Here is a 21288-nt window from a genome sequence, read left to right on the forward strand (position 1 = left end):
AAGATAATGAGCAAATCTAAAGCTCCTTATAGGAGCTCAGCTGCTTTCTGTCAATCCACGTGTGACCCTGTGAGTTGACCTCTTCTGATGGTAACCTCTGCTCTGCTTTTGCTTTCACACCTACAGGCTTCTCACAAGGTATCAAACTCAGCTATGTGAGAGACTGAGGTGACTAAACCTGGTCTGTCAGGTGAAAATCGACCCAAGTATCTGATGGAAAATGACAGCCAGAGATATAATTTTGTCATTATGACTCATACTGGGCTAGCTAAGCTCAGCTCTACCTCTGTCTGTCTCGCTCTTTACTTGGAATTACCCCATGTTAAGTAACCAGGGCTGGGTTTACAGTCCCAGCTAYGTTTGTTCCTTTGCAACAGAGTAGAGCAGTGTGATCCCAGGCTCAGCTGGTGGATGCCAAATGGASAGCAACTGGATTTGAAGGTTCAGTGAACTCTGAGAACATGGGTACTACCACACGGCACAGTGGACTTGTTTCTGTCAGGCAGAAGGGCAGGACAGTATTTGGGAGAATTTAGAGAAAGAGCTTCTAGGAAGCCAACCTGTGTTGTGTATTGCATACCCAGATTGTCATGCCCTTGAATAGAAATGAACTTCTCTGGATATGGATCTAGACCAAGAGCCTGCCACCATCTGTGTCTGTGAGGCAGAACACAGGCTGGGAAACAGAGGAAGAGTCACTTACATATTGAAGAGGTTCAGCCCAATGCGGTAGAGGCGTTTCCTCATGGTGTCTGTGGAAAGYGTGGGGGACTTGCAGCTGGCTGGGTTCTCGCAGTGGTACCTYGGGAGGCTGAGGATCATGGCCTGCAGGGCTTCTTTTGAGGACACCTCAGAGGCTGACTTGGCTGAAGTAGAGGTGCTGCTGCTGCTCAGCTGCTCTGAGTTGTCTGCGTTCTCAGACTCGGAGCCTTTGCTTTGCCCCGCCTCATTGCTGGCATCAAACTGGAGCTTCTCCACTGCCATCTGATGTGGCTCAGCAATGCTGTCCCCYGTGCCATTGGTACTGACATCCACCTCTGTTAAAGTGTGGCTGTTCTCAGGTAAGCTCTCTGCAGCTGACGGTGCTTCGCTGGCTTCTCCCTCCCCTTCYCCTGGGCTTTCTTCAGCCTTGGTAGCTTGAGAGAGCCCAGCCTGCTCATTGCTGCTGAGGCAGTTTGCCATGGACACCGAGGTAGATGATGAGACAGAGATGTTCTTGTTGTCGATCTGAACTGTGACATCTCGAAAAGCCATCATGAGAGTGCTGCTGCTCTTGGGTAGAGTATCTGGCAGGAGACCTTCCTCCTTCTCCTGATCCTGCAGCTCAGCTTCTAAGTCTTGATTTGGCTGCATGGAGCTAGCGCTGAAGGTCTCCCTGATCTGGTACGAGCCCCCATCTTGCAGGGARCACATGGTCTTGAGGCTCCAGGTGCTCAGGGCATCATCGATGGACTTGGCCAGGGACTGAACCTGCTCCGTGAAGGAGTCCTCCAGCTCGGTCAGTGCCCCGCTGATGGTGGCTGGCAAGGATGGGGACCTCACCAGTGGGATGCCCACGAAGTTGTACCCCTCCACCAGGGCTTTCTCTGCGGAGAAGCTCTCCGAGTTCTGGACGCGGACTTTCCTSAGGGAGATGCGGCGGGGCATGCGGCTCTCCAGCAGGGAGTTGCGGATCTTCTCAAAGTTCTTGCTGAGCTGGTACTGCCGGAACGCGGTCTGGATGGTGCAAGCTGCCCTGCGAGACACCAGGTGGCCGCCGTATTTGTGCTCTAGCATTTCGATCTGAAAAGCAGGGAACAGAGATGTTAGGTTTTGCTGATCRCCTCCTGGTGACTTCTTGTTACCCCATCAGTTTTCAATGACTGTCAAAGGAACCTCTGACACCGAATTAGCTTTTTCCTGCAATGCCTTGCCCCTGATTTCAACAGAAGGTTCCCCTTTGGGCATGACTGKCTAAAGCATCAGCACCGTGAGCTTCCTCTTAGCTGTTATGGGTTCGTGCCTCTTCCTAGATCTCCAGCCATACAACCCGGAGCCTACAGGTGCCCTTCCCTTGCAGACTCACTTCTGATGGCCTTTAGGGCAAGTTCATCACTGCAAAAACAACGTTTCAGTAATGTGTCTTCCTGCTCAGCCGTGCTCTGGTAMTGTCAAGCATTATCTCTTGTCTCAGAGTGTTACTAATGCTTCTCCCCTCCATAGCAACCTTAAGAAATACTCTCAGGGAAAGGAGAAATCATTCAGAAAAAGGGAAGAAAATTTAATTTTTAAGTGCAGAGAACACTGGCTTGATCTAGCAGTCAGTGAAAAACATCAACTTCCATATAAGTTAGTGGAGGCTGGGTTTATTCTGAGTTTGTGTGTTTTAAAAAACACTCTGAATACCAAATTGTTTTCCTTTCTGATATCTGAGTTTTTCAGGTGTCAGCCAGCAGTGAAAAGAAAAATACCCCAAAAAAGAAAGACTCTCTGTTTTGAAAGGTAAAAAAATCTGAATTTTAAATGTTGAGACAAGAGATTAAAAACAAGGAGAAGGAGGATTTACCTGAGCTGGAAACAACRAACACATGTAAATACATATACACACAGCCAAGCACCATTTCAACTGGGTTTAGCAAAGCAGATATGTGTGGTCATTTCTGTAGTCTAGAATTTAAACTTCTTGCTAATCCCCCAACTCTTCTTCTGCAGCTGGGTTTTCACTAACAAGTTCCAGGAGAATGATGATTTGGTTCTAGTGAGTGACTGACAGGAGGACAAGGGGAACAGTGTAAAGATCAAGGTGGARGATGGGGTTGAAGAAGAAAAACAAGTATGAAGTCAAGAAGAAAAAGAAGAATGAACCTTCACTGAGGTTTATGCTGAGCTATGAGCTAAACTCTACACTTGGCACTTCACAGGGCAGAGTGCAGGTGCAGACTGTACTGTTAATATGTGTGTGCGCACATGTGGAAAAGCCAAAAAAAGATGAAGGGCAGGACTGGGAGTGCAGGTTAAGTCAGAATTAACAGAGAATTCACTGCATCAGTCATGTGGTGAGTATGAGCCCATTAGCAGGAGGAATTTTACTGACTGCATCCTCATCCCCAGACATATCACTCCTCCCTCACCATGCCTTGTTGGCCCAGTACTCACAGTTTGAAGAACTGAGCTTGCACAAGATCCGAGTTTAAGTGCAAATTGGTTTGGCAGTAAAAGTGGGACTGAGGCATGAACCTCAGCTCACAGRGTCATTTCATGTCAGCTGCTTCCTTCTTCTTTTGTGTAACATGATGTAAGTTACAGATGAAACCATCAGTGAGTGATGTAGGTACACGTGAAGGSCTGGTCTACTGCTATGAGAAATGTAAATGACCTCTGGAATCTTTCCAATATAAACTCTTCTGGAAGCAGAGGAAGATAATGTGACCTTGGAAGGTGACAGGAAGAAGGGAACAACATCATAAGCCCAGACATTTTGTGCCTGCAGTGGTGTCCTGGCTGTGGAGCAAGTATTGGGATGCTGACAGTTATGGAAAAGAGTGGGACAGGGAGCACATCCTTTCCCATTTCCCGCTCTGGAAATGAAGCAAGGACCCTTTGCCTTGTGCTCAAGCATCAGGTGGGCTTCTGTTTTCTGTCTGCCTTGCCCTTGAGCTCACAGTCTGCTCAAAGTGAACATCAAAGCTGTGCTCTGAGAAATACAAGTAATTTTCTTGGAGATGGGATTGGCTATTGCAGTCATAGAAGCAGCTGGCTCAGAGCTCTGCTTACCCTTAATTTAAAGAACATTTGCCTAATACTTTTACTGCTGCCTTCCCAGAAAGGGTCTGCATAAATGATGCTTAAAATCACCCCCACAATAATCATGGATTCAGTGTCATTTACCGCAAGAACTGGCAGCAGGCCTTTTGGATAAACAAGGACATCTTAAATCCCACCATAAAACCAATACTCCTGACACATATCTTTAAAGCTGGCCTGCCTGGAAAGAGACCGAACTATCCCTTGGCCCTTTCATTCAGGAAGAAGGCTCACAAAGATAAATGTAAATAAAATCAACAACSTGCAAAGGCCCAACCCAGGCAGTTATTACTGACAACTGACCGTGAGCACTTAAAATAATGATCTGGTTAATGAAAATGTAGAGCTAATTGTGTTGGGAGGGCAAGAGGAACAAATGGGAGGCATAGAATAACAGTAAAATGCAAAATWAAGCAGAAGCAAGAGCCTTACAATTATCTGAGGTTTCCAAGGAGGTGACAGCCATTCTGAAAACATGAAATTCATATGCTCTGATCTTATTAGAGGCCAAGACAAGATGTCATTGCTGATCTGAAGTAAAAGGCCAGTTTATCTCATACAAGGACAGTTCCCAAAATGGCAGCCTATAATAACTAGTGAGGAGAGATCCTTCTAAAAGTTTAACAGTTCAAGCTGTCAGTACTTTGATGAGACACATCACCAGCTTTTTGCAGTCTGTAATCCCAGTTCCCACAAAGGACTAAGACATTAAGGAGCAGCAGTGCGTCTCTGTCTCTTTTTCTTTGCTGTAGCCCAGCCCTTTATTGTTGATGTCTGAGACACACATATTTGCTGTCAGATTGAGCTAACTGACAGTCCACAGGAATTAAGGATTTCACACAGCTGTGGCCTGTGTTCTTCCTCTCCTGAGGAGGAAAGGGCATCCGTTAGCGCCACAGCAGTCACGGGTAATGGAGATGTATGTCTGGATGACTGGAGGAACCTTCTCTTCCCATCTGAGGGGYGAGAAAGGCCAGACATGATTGGCCTTCTCTCGCTCCTAATAAACCCTATGAATCACAAGTAATTGCCTACTTAAAGCTACTCTTCTCTGGGGAATGATCCGAMAGCCGGCGCCAAAGGAAGGGAGAAGCAGGAGGGGGATCGGGGGGGATTTCAAAGAATAATTAGCTTGATACATTTCTGGGCCTCAATATGAACACTCATTGTGAGCAATTCAGGCCTTGTGGCTGAATTGGAAATGGCTGCAAAATATCCACTGCCATGAGGGATTGCACATGAAGGGAGATTTTACAAGGTCAGCCTAAGGCGAGCCAAAGTGCAGGCCTGGATATGGCCAAACATTTGAGGTGCACACCCCCTGGCTTTGTTGCCCATAGGCGTAAATTCATAAATCTGGCAGGAGAGATGACCTGATCTTGCTCTCAGTTAGCAGTGGTTTCCACCCAGGTTGCCACTGATGGTGGTGATGTGCCATCATGTATAACCAGAAAAGAATCAGGTTCAGAGACAGAATCTGAGTCACTCAAGGTAATGCATGCATTGTAAAAAAAAAAAAAAAAAATGGAAAAAAACCCCCAAATGTTCAAAGCATATATGTTCTCTATCATTCATTCTTAATGCTTGCCCCTCCCTCCTTCCAGACTATCACAATGGAGAGACATTGCTCTAAGGGACATTTGTTAATGGGGTGTTTTCCTTCATCCATGGGACACCTGCTGCTCTTCAGCATTGCCCGAGAGCAGGTGTGACTGAAAGCATAACCCTCTTTTCTGTGATCCCCTTTTCCCAGCATTACAAGAGAGTCTAAGCACAGGGGAACTTTAGCACTTGAGTCTCCTTTCCAATATCCTAGCACAGAGTACTTTTGCTCTATGCACTGTCAGAATTCTCTGCTTCATCTTGTAGGGAGCAAGGAGAGCCACGAGGCCACTCATCAACTCTCTAGGATGATGCTGAGGAGAAGCRACTGGTCCAAGCCCTGCAGAGGAGCCTGCACTCTACCCTCCTTCCTTACTAGCACTCAGTCCTCTCCCAAAAGGTAAATGTGACTTCAGTTGTGCAGTGAAACTAAAAATGTCTCCTTCCACCTRTTTCTGTTACTGTAAGTTCTATTCCTGTATTACAATTTCTGCTATGACTAGAGTTCTACTGGGACAGCACTGTGCAGGTCCTATCACAATTATTTCCAGGAGAACTACCTGACAAGTAAATTGATAGGAATCCTATAAAAACACATACTAGAATGCAAGAGTGGAAGAATTATACTCTTCACTGCCTGAAAATTYCCCCTTCCAGAGCTGGAGGCAATTAACTGAGGAATCTGTGAGTCTGGAGTGGCACAGTAATTGTAAGGCCCCTTTGCTGTGGTGAAAGTGATTTCACCAAGGAGAAAGGCCTGGTCCCTGCAAGGTCAGTTCTGAGAGGCACCAGACATTAATGAACAATCAGCTAAACACGTCTCTCTTGTTCACATGCATCCAGGGCAGGTTTGGCYTCTGCTGCAAGAATAATGATATGGCAATATGACTTTAAAGCTAAAATAAGACAGGACAGACACCTCCCAGGACAAACCAGAGCAGCTCTAGGACATCAAGGAGGCTAAGCCCATATATAGAAGTCAAGATGCAGCCCACCCTGAGGATATATCACATTCGTTTGTGAAGCCTGTTAATTAGTCTGTAGTCTGTCTTGTTTTTTCCTTGTGTGAAGCAAAAATTCTATCTGAGTTGAGTATGCGGTATTTTGAGAAAGACAGAACTGGAGAGCCATGGTGTCTCTTTTGCTCAGAAATCTATTGGATCATTGATCTGACATGTATGTTTAGGGATGGCATCAGTGCCTCAAGGGAAGTGGTAGAGAGATGTCCCAGAAGTAGCAGCTTCTTCTGTGGAAACCTCATTAACTGAGACCCTTCAGCTGTGATAGCACAGCTCCCACTGAATTCTCTCACTGAACGGAATGTGGATGCTGTCACTAGTGCTTGCTTGTCCTCCTCACCTCACAGACTGCAGGGTCTGCATATCCTACAGCATCTAGCTGAGCTGCCTTCCCAGGGAAAAGGCAGAAATTATGCTTTAGGTTCTGCTGTGCACAACAGCTCTCCTGGACTGTAATCTGCAGAGACGTGGAGGGAGAGGGCACATTCCACCTCATTACCTGTGAGGGAGGAGGCCAGCTGCTGTTAGCCCCTGTYCCACTGTCCCCTGCTGGGGACATGCAGCTAGAGACAGCACGCTCGTGCTCTGGAGCTTGGCTGTAGCCTCAGGCACAGAAGGCAAGGCTTGCAACTTGCAGGACTGAATCATTTTCTCTCAGCCAGGTAAACCTGCCTATCTCTTCAGCARCCTCCTCTGAGCTGAGGGCAGTGGTGGCAGCAGTGCACAATCATTGTGGTAGATGCTGTGCARGATTGAAAAACCCCACTTCCACTTGAAAGCTCATGCTAATGCAGAAGCGTGCTGGGGGCCTGCCCTGCATGATACAAGATGGCAAGATGGTTCTTAGAGACTCTCCCGTGAGGGAGGGCATGTGGAACTACCTGCTGCTGGGAGCCCTATGGGTACTGCTCGCTTGTGAGGCAGGCACTACCTCTGGATGCTGCTGCTCTTGGCTGCCTCCAACCAGTCTCTAAGCCTAAACTCGTAACTGGTTTCTAGGTCCATTTTGGACCACAGAACCCAGGCAATGAGGAGCAGAGACCAGCAGGTTTGAGTGAAAGGGTGATGCTCAGAGGTGGGGAAGCTACTTCCTCCATCAGCCTCCATCAGCCCCACTAGCCAAAGGGCCAGTTAGGCAAGGCAAAAGCTTGAGGGGAACAAAAAGCTAAAGTATTTGCTGAATGTCACCCCACCACAGTGCGAATGCAGTCCCACCCACCCCATCCCCTTCTCCCACAGCCTGAGGAGGAAGCCTTGGTACCTGTTTATTCTTTAGGTCAAGGGAGAGCTCATAATCGGAGGCAGCCGCATGGGAACACGAGGCCGTCCCTTTGCTGCGCTGCACTCTCACTGGGGAGCCCGTGTGGTGGAGGCTCGCCTTCTGCACCAGAGGGGAACACCCCGCTGCCTGCTCTTCTTGGAGCTCCGCATGCTGGGCTTTTAGCGTCAGGGTGTCGGACCTGCCTTCCTGGCCACTCTGTCTGCCGGCCTCCTTCGGATCCTCCGTTTCACACCCGGCTTTCTTGCTTGTGGAACCGCTGGGATCGTCACTGTGAACAAAACGCAACGTTTCGCTTTTTTTATTTGTTTATATTATATTTGATTTATGATCATGTTTATTGTTGTTCGCTATACTCGTTCCCTGAGCTGCATTTTAAATGTCTGGGGAGCCTGGGCTGTCAGGGGTGTCCTCCAGTGATGGATCAGGGCCGGAGGTTGATCCARCCAAAGCTCTGATGCCTCACTCTCTTAGGGGCAGGCACCCCTGTATGAATCAGTCCTGCTGCCTCTGCTCCAGGARCTGCAATTGGAGGAGGTGGGGAGCCAAGGAAGGTGTCATGGCCTATGGACACCTCTCCTGCCCTCTGGAGCAGCTGGCAATCACACCTGTGCACATGCTGCCTACTGCTCAGCATCTCTCTACACATCCCTAGTCCCATCTGGCAGACAGGCTGGATCTCAAGGAACCAGTTTTCCCTTGGAGTTTCTACGGGCATGTGGGAAATGGGGCAGGGGTGGCTGAATGTTGCAGAGTTTCCAGAGAAAGTCTTGGAGAGCTGAGAATGTAAAGAGGCAGCAGAGCCAGCCAGCCCTGAGATCCYGACTCTTTAAAGTCTGTCTCCAATACCGCCATAGCAGACCACAGAGCTTCCATGAAAGAAGCCATCCCTTTCTGACCCACGAAGTGCTGTGCCACTGAGATCTTGTGGAAAAAGAAAAATTATCTTTTCTCCTGTCAGCCACAGCAGCAGTTGTGTGAAACCAGGGCCTGACAGYAGAGCACTCTGAGAGAGCTGACATCTTGCTCCAGGCAGGATGGGATTAGCATATGTCTGATCCATTGAAGTGCTGAGGAAGTCTCTACTTAACCCCTCCTGCCAAGCACATTCCAAAACCATCCAATTTCAAACGACATTTTGTTATTCTAGGGTTCTGTTTGAACCGTGAGAGTGTTTGCTCATTGTTACCTTAGCCTCTTTCCTGTGGCTACAGAGGAATAATTTATCATTTCCAAACCTACACAGACTCTGGCTGCTACTGCACCATGTCCATCAGACACAGTTCCACTGATTTCCAAGGGATGAGCACTTAGCTGAGAACAACATCTAGTTTGGAAATAATTGCTACAGAACCAATGCATTTAATTTCACTGAAACCAAGGATGTGTACTGCCTCCCGTATTTAAACACTATTAAATTATTTAATTCACTTCTGAATCATATTTCTTCCTCTTGGATTTGCTCCACATAAAACCAGTTYTGCTATCAACTAGATAATAAATCATTTTATGATTGGTGTTGATGTCAGAGCAAAAAGAGGAAAATTAGATATGATTTTCTKTAGTGCCCAAATTACTTAGAAGCATTTAAGTCTCATTTTCAAAAGTGCTTAAGCCCTTTAGAGTCCAAATCTGCTAGCTGTAAATAGACTTTGCCTCCCAAGCCTCAGAGCACTTTTGCGCACTTACTGGTACTTTCAATAGGAGTTTATTCACTCCAGGGGCAGCTCTTCTGTTCAATAGACTAACAATCAAATTTAGAAATATTCCCAGAGTTTCTAAGAGGGCTCCAAATGTGATAAGCCAAAGACAGTACCACAACTTCAGAATWAAGGAAGATGAAGGATTTAAATTTAGAACGTTTCTTCTTTTATACACATGCCTGTAGTCACCAGTTCTTAAAAGTCACCAGACTTAAAAACTAAATTCACAGAAGAAACCAGTCTCTTACATAAATGCTATATAACCAACTTTATCAAAGCATATTAAAATGACGTCTTTGAAAACTCATCAGTCAGGAAATATCACCATTAAAATGAGGCCCAAAATCATTCTTTTAGGTTGAACACCTTAAAAAGTTTGCATTGTTCTATTCCTGATGCTACACTTTTTTCCACACCTAAAGATATACTCCTAAAGTGTGTAGCCATTTKTAATTCTTTCTGTTCTAGAGCCATCCACAGTGCAGGCAATCTTACTAAAAGACTATTYCCTTACAGATCTCACTGTAACATTTTTATTGGCAGCCCCTGTTCTATCCATTCTGATTTTAACCAGCAGAGCAGCAATTCTTTATCCTCAGCCTAAGGGATGACCAGGTGACATAGGTTTGATCACATTTTCATTGAAGTGCAYGGCAAAAGCTTCCCGAGCATTTCYGTGGGAATTGGACTGTGCCCTACAAAGCAATTCCAGCGAGGTGCATGAGCTCTCATTCAGCAAGACACACGCTCCAAATTGCTCTGCTGAGTCAAGGCCACAGCACCCAGAGTGCTGCGCAGAACTTCTCCAGGGCAGGTCAGGACCCGAGGCAGTCAGATGGAGAGCTCGCCTTGCCCTGACTTCCCTTGGAGCCTGAGTGGACTCTAAACGCCAGCAAATATTCCCTGACATGATGGTCCTCTAAACACTGGCACATGTGCTTAGCTCTGTTTTCCCCAGGACTCTTCTGGCTGCTCTGGGTAGAACATGGAGGCTGTGTAAGGGTTTGTAGTGCTCAGTCACACCCACATCACCTCTGGTGGGTGCATCCCCCTGCTTCATTTTCTGTCATGCACAGGGCAGAGCCTGAGTGAGTAGCATTCCCACTGATAGGATATCCTGCACCCAGTGATAATATGGGAGTAAAACCAGCAGGCTTTGTAGAATCACAGAATAACCCAGGCTGCAAGGGAAGGCTGGAGGTCTCTACTCCTACCCCCTGCTCAAAAAGGGCCATTTTCAGAGACAGATACGGTTGATCTGTGCCTTTTTCAAGCAGCTCTTAAATATTTCCAGACGTGAGGATTCCCCAGGCTCTTTCCCCAGACTGGAGTCATCAGTCCCTGCCTGAGTGACACTGTAATAGTGCTGATCTCCATCCCTGCCACAGCTTTCCCCTTTATGTGGCCATGGACCYACCTGAAGACTGACTCCCTAACTCACCCTTGCACCTGCCACACCACCATGGACCTACTGATGATCCTCACCAGACCCAATTCTGACCCTGTCCAATGAGGCACAGGGTGTTGGACCAAACCAAAATGCTCAAGAAGCCTCCTCATTAAGCATTTATTTTATTCCTGAAGATACATGAGGGCCCTAAAACTGCAAGGATTGTTCAGCCCCAGATGTGTGAGAAGCACCCTCAGCCTCAGCACTGCTCTCCCAGGGCTTTACTGAGGCTCCTGAGGATCCTGTGCTGGGTAAGGACATCAACTAAGCACAGACACACTTTAACCTCCCTYTCCCCCTCCATGCATGCTCTGAGCCTGTGGATACAGCCACACTCAACAGCTTGTGCTTATGCCTGGAATTTTGTCAGGGTCAACATTCGGTCAAATCAAAATCAGATTCCACTGGAGCACTCAAAGGCATTTTTTAGCTAGATATTTTTTAGCTAGATATTTTTCTATTTATTTTTAAATAGAAACTTTTAAACCCCATTCTTGTTTGGCTGTGGTGCTGTCCAGAACACAATAGCAAACACTCCCGGTGAAGTGGGAATAGTTTGTACATTTTCTGTTGTGGGAAAAAAAAAAAAGCCAACATAAAAATGGCTGAACCATTTTACAGTTTTTCTTAGTGTGAAAAAAAATCAAGGGCAGGGGGAAAAAAGGCAAAAAAAAATCCTACTTCACCTTTGAACAAACCTGGGAAATGTCAGCTTGAGTGGTAAACTTCCATGTCCTATAGTGRAAAAAAAGGAGTAAAGATTGATTTTGCTTAGCAGTCTGAGTGTTAGCATTACAGCCCTATGGTTCCACTTACCAAACCTGTATTTCTCCCATATTTACTCCTATCTTGAACCTTTTTCTGAGAAAGTGTTTTAAAAAGCCATATTCTCTGTTCTCCAGTAGCAATGACTGATGAAGCCTCAAATAAGAAATAAATTCACTGCTAAAGATGAAAACTGATGCTGCAGTGAAACAAATAAAACCTTAACCATTCTGATGTTTTCCCTCTGTCCTGACTGACACAGCTGATTTGCATTGGAAGGACACAGGTTTCATTAACAAAAGACGGTTCAGGAGCTATTATAATCACAGTAACAAAAAACCCCAAACACTAAGGAAAGTAAGTAGGGCAAGGATAGACAGTATAGCATGAAAAATCTCTGGGGGGGAAAAAATAAGTTATTAGGCAAATTAGGAGGATTCATTTGCTTTCCCTTGGCAAGTAAGCAATCAGCCTCCCTGGCTATGGGATGAAGAAAGGAAAGGGAGCTATTGCACATTCTGTTTCTTGGATGAGAAAATCGGTCTAACCACTTGTATTAATTAAAAAGCCCCACGCAGAGTCTAAGGTGTGAATCCCAAAGTTCCGGCCAAACTCCAACTAGGTCAATTTAGTTCTGAATCCCAGCATCACCCCTGCAGTTTCAGCTGTAATCAGTGTTCCTTACTTGCTGTCCTCAAGTATCACATTCCACCATTACTCACAGCTTTTACAGTCATACAATCAGGTAGGGAAAATTTGTAATTTCTTTGAATTCTGTTTGATTGAAAGTTGTGATATTAATGTAAATCACTTGCAATCAGGTAAAAAGGAATACAAATTGAGCTGTTCTTTTCTTCCTAGGTGTTCCCACATGACTTTTATGACCCATAACAACGAGCCAAGTCACTATTACGAATAGATTCCATCTGTTGTGAAAAACATCTCTGATGTTTCAGGTATGTCCTGGTTTTTTTTTCACTGCTGACTTATATTCACTGCAGACACAGCCAGGTTTGTTAACAGAAATGGTGACTACAGACTATCTGACTCAGGACTTATATAAAAATATATAAAATACTTATATAAATATATATATTATATATATTTATATATAAATATATAAAATACTTATATAAAATACTGTCCCCAGTCTAGCGTTTCACAACAGGGATATCAGGGTTGTGAGCTGAATCCCAGTGCTTGTTTAAAGAAAGCAGGATGRTGAAAAAGCTCACTGAGACAATTCAGCTGGCATCCATAAATATTTTTATTTAGCACAAGTAAATAAGACTTCTGATACTTAGCTTTTATGTGCAGGTTTCTCAGGAAGATTTTATTTGAGGATTAGAGTAAGGGAAGGATGAAGGGAGAGGATAGAGGAGAAATGGTATTATGGCAAGGGTTTTTTATTTCTCTCCTTTTTCTCCCTCCCTGATCTTTTGGAAGCATAAAGAGCAAATCAGTGTCACTAAATTATCAAGCCAGAGAAGCCCATATGCCCATTTCTAGAAGCATCAGCTCCCCATGTCTGCACAGAGCTGGTGCATCACTGTCTGTGCTGGGATAGATATGACTGCTTTGCATTTGCTGCAGCATCAAGATGTTGCACTTCCTCTCATACTCCTCATTACCTCGGCAAGGATCTGTGTTTCTAATTGACAGCTGTGGAGATGAACCGTGGTTATTTATTGGATCTTGAYGGTCAGGCTTAAACATTCCCAAACTTCATGACTTGAGACACAACACGCAGTGCCTTCCCCTCAAACATTTCAAGGCAATTTCAAGGCAGACCTGCAGGCAGGAACACACAAGTTGGATGCTCCAGACATTACATTCCATTTCCACACTGTCGAATACCAGAATCAGTTCATGGTCTAAGAGTAATTTTCAGAGCTCTCAGAAAAGTGTTTTCAGGGTGGCTGAGTGACTAAACAGGGCTCAAGGGCCAGAAGAGCTACTCTTCTCAAGGACAGTAATGTTAGTCCTGTAAGAAATTAAATCTGAGCTTTCTCACTGATCACTCCAGAGCTACAGAGTTCCCATGCGATCACCACAAAAAAAAAAAAATCTCTTTCCACCTTCTCTCCTTTTCCAAGAAGAAAAAATCCTGCAGATAAATGGAGCAAGAACAGAATAACAAACAATAGTGGCACCTTGGATTTGATGAGTGGTTTAAGAAATCAGTTCCTGAAGAAGAGTATGATCAGATGCCCTGTTGCCAGGTATAATAGTTCTGCAAAAAGGTCTAGCTGATGGTACAGAAGGAAGCTATGGCTGCGTGTGTTACAAAAGTACTGCAGAGGCTGATCTCACCTCTCTTCTGTGTTCCTGTGTCATTCCAGGAAAAGACAATAGTTCTGTTTCCCATGTATAACTTACCAAATGCTTTCTTCATGGTATTCAAGGTCAGTAAGCAGGACTGTGACCTGTAGCTGAGGCAAAGGCTACATGGACTARTTGTGAAAGACCACAAAAATTCATGCATCCATTTCACAGAGGACTGGTTGATTATTGTATATATACTGCTCTTAAATTGCTCTAAGTGATTAAAGGCTTGATTAATTGACTCTCATGGCCTTAGACATAAATGAGACTTCAAAGCTTCAGAGATACCAGAGTGAAAAAAAGAGTGCCATATAGAGAATTAGAAAGAGTTCACTAGCYARTGCCAGTAGAATGGAGTTCAGCCCYCAAGTCTGCAAGAACCTGCACTCCCTGTGCCTTTCCTGAGCTTCCCTGCTCAGGAAAAACAAAAAAAACAGCTGCTGACTTTGCAGGGTCCAAAGTGCCTTTACAGTTTACTTCATTTCAGTGTTCCCTGAGGACACCCATGACATATGGTGAATGGGTTCATCAGAATTCAATGGAAAAAAAATGGCTGAGACAGGCTTGATAATGCATTATGGTATCTTTTCAAGGTTCAGAGATTTCTGATGTGCAGARAGCCTGAGTGCAAAAGAATTGCCTCTGATTTGGTTATAAGTTCAGGTTTTAGGGTGGTTTGGAGGCAATGCTCTCTGGGAGCCTGCTGAAACTGAGGGAAGGCAAAAGCCTCTCTTGCCAGAAAGGCAGGGAACTTGGAACTTGATCTTGGCAAATCATCCCCCGCCAGCCAAGCTGCAGCTTTCTCAGACAGTCTCCCCCAACAAAGACAAATATAGGAACAAGATTCTGATTTTGTCTACATCCACATAACACCTTGCAAAGCAGTGGCATCAAGCCATCCTCTCACACTAGTTTTACCCAAGAGGAATTAATGGTAATTAGCCAAGCTCATCACCCGTCCTGGAATATATWACTTGTTTCATAAAAAGACTGGCACACACACCTGTAAAATAGATTTGACAGTATGGTACAGTAAATACATTGGAAATCAATTAAATTTAACATCCCTTAGCATGGACTGAACCAGGCAACATCTTTTCAGCATCACTTGAAGTGGTTTCRGTGAGATGTACATTAAGCAGACAGAAAATGTAATAATACTGGCAAGGTCCCTGTCCCACAGGGACCAACATGCCAAAGTCAGGCCCTTCATTTTAGATTTAGTCTTTAAACTTGTTCCCCGTGTACTGTGTAATTCCCACATTGTTGTGTTGTTGTGCCTTTTGCTACRGAACAGCTCTGCAGGAACTAAACGTTTCTGAAGCACCCCATGCCCTCCTGGTGCAAAGGTGATTGTCCAGGGGTCAGGCTGGGCTGGCTGCCTTCCTGTCTGAGGGCCTGGATTTCAGCCACCAGAGGATTAAGATCCCTGCTTTTCCATGAGGACAGACAGGCTCCTCCAGAGGATGGCTTGCAGCAGCTCAGGCAGCTCCCACTTTATGAGAAGTGGTGCTCATGGTGCAAGGCTGGCTGTGCTGGGCAGTGTGGCTGTCACAGCTCTTCCCTTGTAGCTCCTATGGGTGTCTGAGTGACACTTCAGAATGGCACTTGGGCCACCTCTCTGGCAAACCCCTCTTCCCATCCATGGCTCCTGCTCACCAGCTGCAGGAGCACAAGGCTCAGCTTAGGAAGTGGAGCCCCTTTCTGAGCTGCACCTCAGGRTTTGGCACCCGGGGCTGGTTCCTGTGCTGTCTCTGCAGGTTAGACACAGATCCCCCAGCCTGTCACTGCTGTGGCTGCTTGTGGCTACTTCCAACAGGACACCTGTGCTTCATTGAGGTGTGAAGAGCACCAAGTGGACACGGAAGGCATAGGARGCTCTGCTCTGCAGGGTTTAATTACTTTTATTTTAACCCCGGACCTCTCTTGCCTCTGCAATGTTTGGTAAACACGACCTTTTAGAGAAGGAAAAAACAGATGGCATCCTGCATTAGTGTAACTGCCCGCTCAGCACCCCAGGAAAGAGAAACTTGGCTTCTCAGCAGCAGTCTTTCTGCCACTTCGAGTCAGATCTCTTGGCTCCTCATCCCTGAGGCAGGTTTGAACATCACCAAATTCGCTGACAAAAGCCTGCCGGTGCAGTCATGCAGAAGATAGAATTTCMCTGCTAAAATGAGATGAATTCAGGGCTGGGAGGCAGCAGAGTCTCTACAAGGCAAGGAAAGCTTGCATGTCCCCTCAGCCCATTGCTCTCCCAATCCAGCTGGGAGCTGGGTGAGGGACACAGCTCTTGGCACACCTAGGCAAGGGCTTCTGCAGTCTTCTTTTTCTACCTGTTGKGATGGACCTTAGGTTGGACTGCACCTCTGGGTTCCCTCCTAAGGGTTTGAGGTAACTATGAAGGCAGTGAGCGAGCCATTTCACAGGAAGATCTTGGTGTAACTCAGATAAGTTTTGTTTCTATCCTCAAGTATCTCAGCTATTTCATCTCTTGYGATTACTGCAGCCCAGTAGAAGGTCACTGCTTTGTCAAACCAAGCAGAAGGAAGCCTGGCTCTCCTCAACATAAAGAGTAACACAGGCTCAAATCACCATCCTCCTCAATACAGACARTCCAAACAGCATTCACCAGCTTCAGGAAATCAGATATTATCCAGATTTTAACTTTACTACTGTGTTCAGATCTAGGGGCTTGCATTGCCCTTTGGCTGAAGACCAAGATAGAAACAGCWTGGTTAGCATTCCTTCCTCCTTTCCCCAATGCGGTGACCACCCCCACAGCCTTATGCAGTAGGCACAAAGCTCWACTTTCCCAGTTTTTAACCTATTTTGTCTCTGCTGCTTCACTTACACTCTGATCCACTTCATGTCACATTTCTTCCCTGAGGCCCCATTCCCTTTTCTAGCWTCTTTCATTCCCATTTGGAAAACAGGATGACTTAGCAACTTACACATTTGGTCACACAAGCTCATGTTTCCCTAGGGCACCTCAACTTTTCTTACCTATGAGGAACGGAAATTATTCCCACCCCTATTCTCTGTACTCAGACATGGAATTTTTGGGGCAAGATCATAAAAAACTCATGAAGTTTGCCTAGACTCAACCAATCCTACTGTGTTGTCGAGCAGTATTCTGRCTGGTGTTATAAATGGATTTTTTCCTGTGGATTGCACCTTCCTCAGTGGAGGATCTAGCCCAATATGATCTATTTTAGGACATTCTGTAGCATCCTTATCAGATCCAGTTGTGCTATAACAGCAGAGATACTTTTCACAGCACCATTCTGTACCATCTATGTCTGTGCATCTTGACCTACCACTCTCACATTAGTGTGTTCTGRGAAATACAGGAAGATTGAATTTTGCCAGTCACCTCCGAAGGCATGTGGAAAAAAGCAGTGTACACACAGGGCAGCCTGTTCCCATCTTCCCTCTTTCTGCAGAAGAGGGAGAAAGATTGCAGTCAACCCAGATACACAGGCAACAATAACAGCATCTTAACCTGCTTCCAGAAAAGCAGCACCACACCAGCGTGGGACACGACAAAGGTGACACACAGCTCTAATCACGAGGCACATCGTTTCCAGTGGGATGATGGTACAACCTGGGTGGGGTGCCAAGCAGAAGTGGTTAAAAGTTACTAGAACACACTTCCAAGTGATGTGGCCAGAGTTAGGTTCCTCAGTCTCACAAGAAAAATCATCTCACTGAGCTCAGGTCCTCTTTGTACCTTGATTCTTTTCTTCAGGATAATTTTTCTCACAGAAGATGGAGTAGCCTCCAGCTAYTTTGCAGTTTGTAAACAGGTGAGATGACAGTCCAAAATATCTCCCATTTTTTTTACATGCACTCCCTCAGCTATCTAATGCTGTTTGCAGAACCCAGATGGAGTGGCCTGAGCAGCTGTATAGTGTGCTCCTCTACAGCATTTCAGACTCTTCAGTTCTTCTTGGAGCATATGAAATCCTGCCAGGGTTACGTGCAGCAGAAGGAGTTCTAGTGCACAGAGATGTTTTTTTCCAAAGATAGAGCTTAGTGTACCTGAGCACAGAGCCTGTCCYRTAGGGATGACCAGAAATGAACCTTCATAGGAGTGAGTTAGTGTTGCAGAGCCCCAAAYAGAYAAAAGGCCTTTGGATTGACATCACTCTACAASAAAAYGTGTAATAAAAGGCCACAGTCTCAYTGGATAATGGCCRAAGAATGCTGGCATGAACAGGATTATTCCACCAAGACAGACCTGCTCATTTATCTCCTGCTCAGATGTTCTTGTTCCCTGCAGTTTCTCCTTCYATTTACACTATGTTTTATCTTCTTGTTTTTCCTGTTCCTTCTCTCCTGTTACTTTTCCTCTTTGTATAGTATGTCTGCCATCCATTTTTTCTTACAATAGCACTGTTTTATTTGTTGGGATGAGCCTCTTTCCCCTTGACTTTTTTCCACCTCTTTGCCCTGTCTGTCTCAGCCTTGTAAGCCATTAACAAGCACATAAACAGAGGGTCCACAGAAACCACCTGTTGGGCTCAACAGAGCACACCTTTGGGTACAAAAGGTGTGGAATGGCACATTTTGGGGAGTGGCTGAATCTTGACTGATGCAGATCAGGTCAGATGATATTAGCAGAGGATTAGGATGAATGGTGTGAGCTCCACCACAGTCCATCTGCTGTTACTTTACCCACCGTCTGTGCCCATTCTCTAGTGCTAGATGCAGAACGACTTCCAAGGCTGGCACAGCTTCCCATGCATGTCTGTAGCATTATCACACAGAAAACACAGGATACAGCAGGTGTTTATGTTGCATTCTCCTGGTACCAAAAAGTTGCCATGGTATGGGCAAAGGGTTATTTGCAGCATAGGAGAGAGAACAGCAGAATCATCTACAAGCCAGAGTGAATTGCCTGGTATTAATGCAACTAACTGATCTCAAGAACTGCTGAAAGTGGCTCCCACAGTGGTAAAGTTGGCTATGATTGATCCTCTTCCCCACATTACCACAGCCCAAGAAACAGCAAGCACTGTCACATGTGGCAGAAGAGTACTGGAACCCAAATCCAAAATCCTTTAGGGCAGAACCCATGTAAACAACAGAAGCAGCAGGGCTAGAACTGTACATTTGGCCAGGAAATGCTTGGACACAAYTTCAGGCTCTCAGAAAATAAGTCTGATGGGCATCTTTGCAGTTTCAAAATGGGGTACTTCAAGCATGTTTTCTTTGGCCACTCTCTCCTAGCATCTTCCACTTTCCTGAAGAAAGGTGTTGATAGAGGCAAGCAAAGCAACCAGTGTGACAGGGAGACTCCAGATTCCACCAGATATGTTTTTTCCTGTTGAAGAGCCAATCTATCCCTCACTTAATTTCCCCACCCTCACGTTCTCCACACTTGCCTGAAAGCAGCTGCACCAGCTGTTGGAGAGGAGCAGGGAAATGCCTGTGTGRGAGAGAGTGCCAAAATGTCCTGGTGGAGCTCCTTTACAGGACTGAGACGCTGCATCTGAAACTGACCTCCTGTTTCTTTGGATGCTTCCAGAAAGAGCCATTCCTCCCAGGTCATAGTACCAGAAGAATTGCCAACTATACCTCCCTGCAAGAGATTCCCAAGGTTGTTGGTAACTATGATGTTAAAGATCTTCTCTAAAACATTTCTTTCTTATAATTCTAAGTGTTTTCATATTTTCCCTAAATCTACATTCACTGAATATMTTTATGATTCTGGACTTAGGCTCCTGCAAAGCAATTGAAGATGCYAGTCCTTACTGTGCAAAACACACATAAAAAGTGAGCAATCTGCTCACTTCCAAGCTTAGAAAGAGTTTAAATCTGGGTCTTGACATTACTCTTTGCAGGCATCTTTTTGTCAGACTGAAATCAAAACTTTGAAAACTGTAAGCTGGGGGAATATTTATTTGAACTTTGCTGACCTATCTCTGCTGTTTGTAGCATCCCCACAACCTCCAATGGTAGTATCTGGAACAAGATTATTAGGTCTATGGGGAGGGAAGAATAAGAAATAGATGAGCTGTTAAGAAGCAGGGGAAAAAAAAAATCTTCTCTTCATGCCCATGACCTCAATAAGGAAAAGAAATGAGAAGCACAAACAGGATGTGCTAGCAAAGCAAAAATGTTCCTCAAACTTACATGTATTTTCAAAACCAGTGCTGTGTAGGGCTTTAGGGTGAGTGAAAGAAGTCAAACTGATTAGATTTGTGTATGGTCATTTGTCCTTCGATCACACAAGACCATGTGTGTAGAGACTTGCTTTGCATTGGCATGTCCACATCCAGTTGAGATTAACCTGAAGTCTTCTTCATTAAGAATCAGAGGAGAATTCAGCCTCCATGGCCCACTAATTACAGGAACACACAGTTGACACTGCCAGCTGGGGGCCAATTAGGCAGACTTGTTAGGCTTGTTTAAGTGGAAGGTTATAGATCTGATTTGATACCAASTAGAATCATCATCATGTTTCACACCTGAGCCAAAGCCACTGAGCAGCTCTGAGCTGAGAGAAAGCACTGACCTCCAGATTCCATATCCAATAYCCTGCCAGCAATCCTAAATCAGAAATTATGATTTCCCATTTCATGGACTTCACTCACATTCTTCCTGTCAAGCGAGATCCATCTTTCACAGCTTCAGATAAAATGTTGAGTAGTTCAGTTGTTTTACTGTAATGCTTAAAGAGTGATGGATACTGGWGGAAAAYCATCACTGCCCACCTGTTTATCAARRTACTTCAGWAATGTCCAGAGGGAGCATCCACTTGCTGAGAGGTTCAGTTCTCATGAACTTTATGGCCCTCAGCCTTAAGGGACATTGCAGTCACAACCCAAATGAGGTCTTCGCAATGTCTCAGGAGGATCTAATTGTTAGAGGACCGAGAGCAAGTCAAGGGCAGAGTGAGAGCTGTAGTGGGAAGAGTGKTGCTCCTGGGCTACAGCAGTGGAGAGTCAAAGAGGGACAGGATGACTGTGCAGTGGATAATATTCCTGGCTCCTTTGTGCCAGCATCTTCCAACAGGACAAAGGACAAATGCAGTGTTTTCAGTGGAAACAGAGTTCAGGTAAAGAGACATGAGGAGGCAGAGATAGTAAATAAATRAAGTCCAGAAGTAAATGAAATCAGATTTTGGGATTTAGCCATGTACAGCTTAGGGTGTAGCATGCTCTTATGCAGCTCAGAAAGCTGGGAGGAAAGATGTTTGAAGRTTTGATTTGAACAAACTGTCCAAAATCTCTCCATCCACTTGTCAGCTTCCCACATATAAAAAATGGAGCAACCAGCACCAAGAGCTTCTTCCAGTGAGAACACACATTCACACTTCAGTACTTTGGTAAGTCGCAAGTGGGGCAAGAAGAAATT

The 21288-nt window shown here is 45.3% G+C and overlaps 1 protein-coding gene across 1 annotated transcript in view; it reads right to left on the minus strand.

Moving 5' to 3' along the window:
- Positions 1 to 21288, minus strand: part of IQSEC3 (IQ motif and Sec7 domain ArfGEF 3) — a 94224-nt gene that overhangs the window by 24551 nt on the left and 48385 nt on the right. The window contains exons 3-4 of the mRNA XM_057390090.1: positions 7666 to 7954; positions 704 to 1782 (exon numbers count right to left, since the gene is read on the minus strand). Of these exons, the coding sequence (XP_057246073.1) occupies positions 704 to 1776 (1073 nt within the window). The 5' untranslated portion in view covers positions 1777 to 1782; positions 7666 to 7954. The remainder of the gene's footprint in view (positions 1 to 703; positions 1783 to 7665; positions 7955 to 21288) is intronic.

The sequence above is a fragment of the Malurus melanocephalus genome, unplaced genomic scaffold, assembly GCF_030028575.1.
Source record: "Malurus melanocephalus ecotype Western Australia unplaced genomic scaffold, MMel_1.1 scaffold_22, whole genome shotgun sequence".
Taxonomy (NCBI): domain Eukaryota; kingdom Metazoa; phylum Chordata; class Aves; order Passeriformes; family Maluridae; genus Malurus; species Malurus melanocephalus.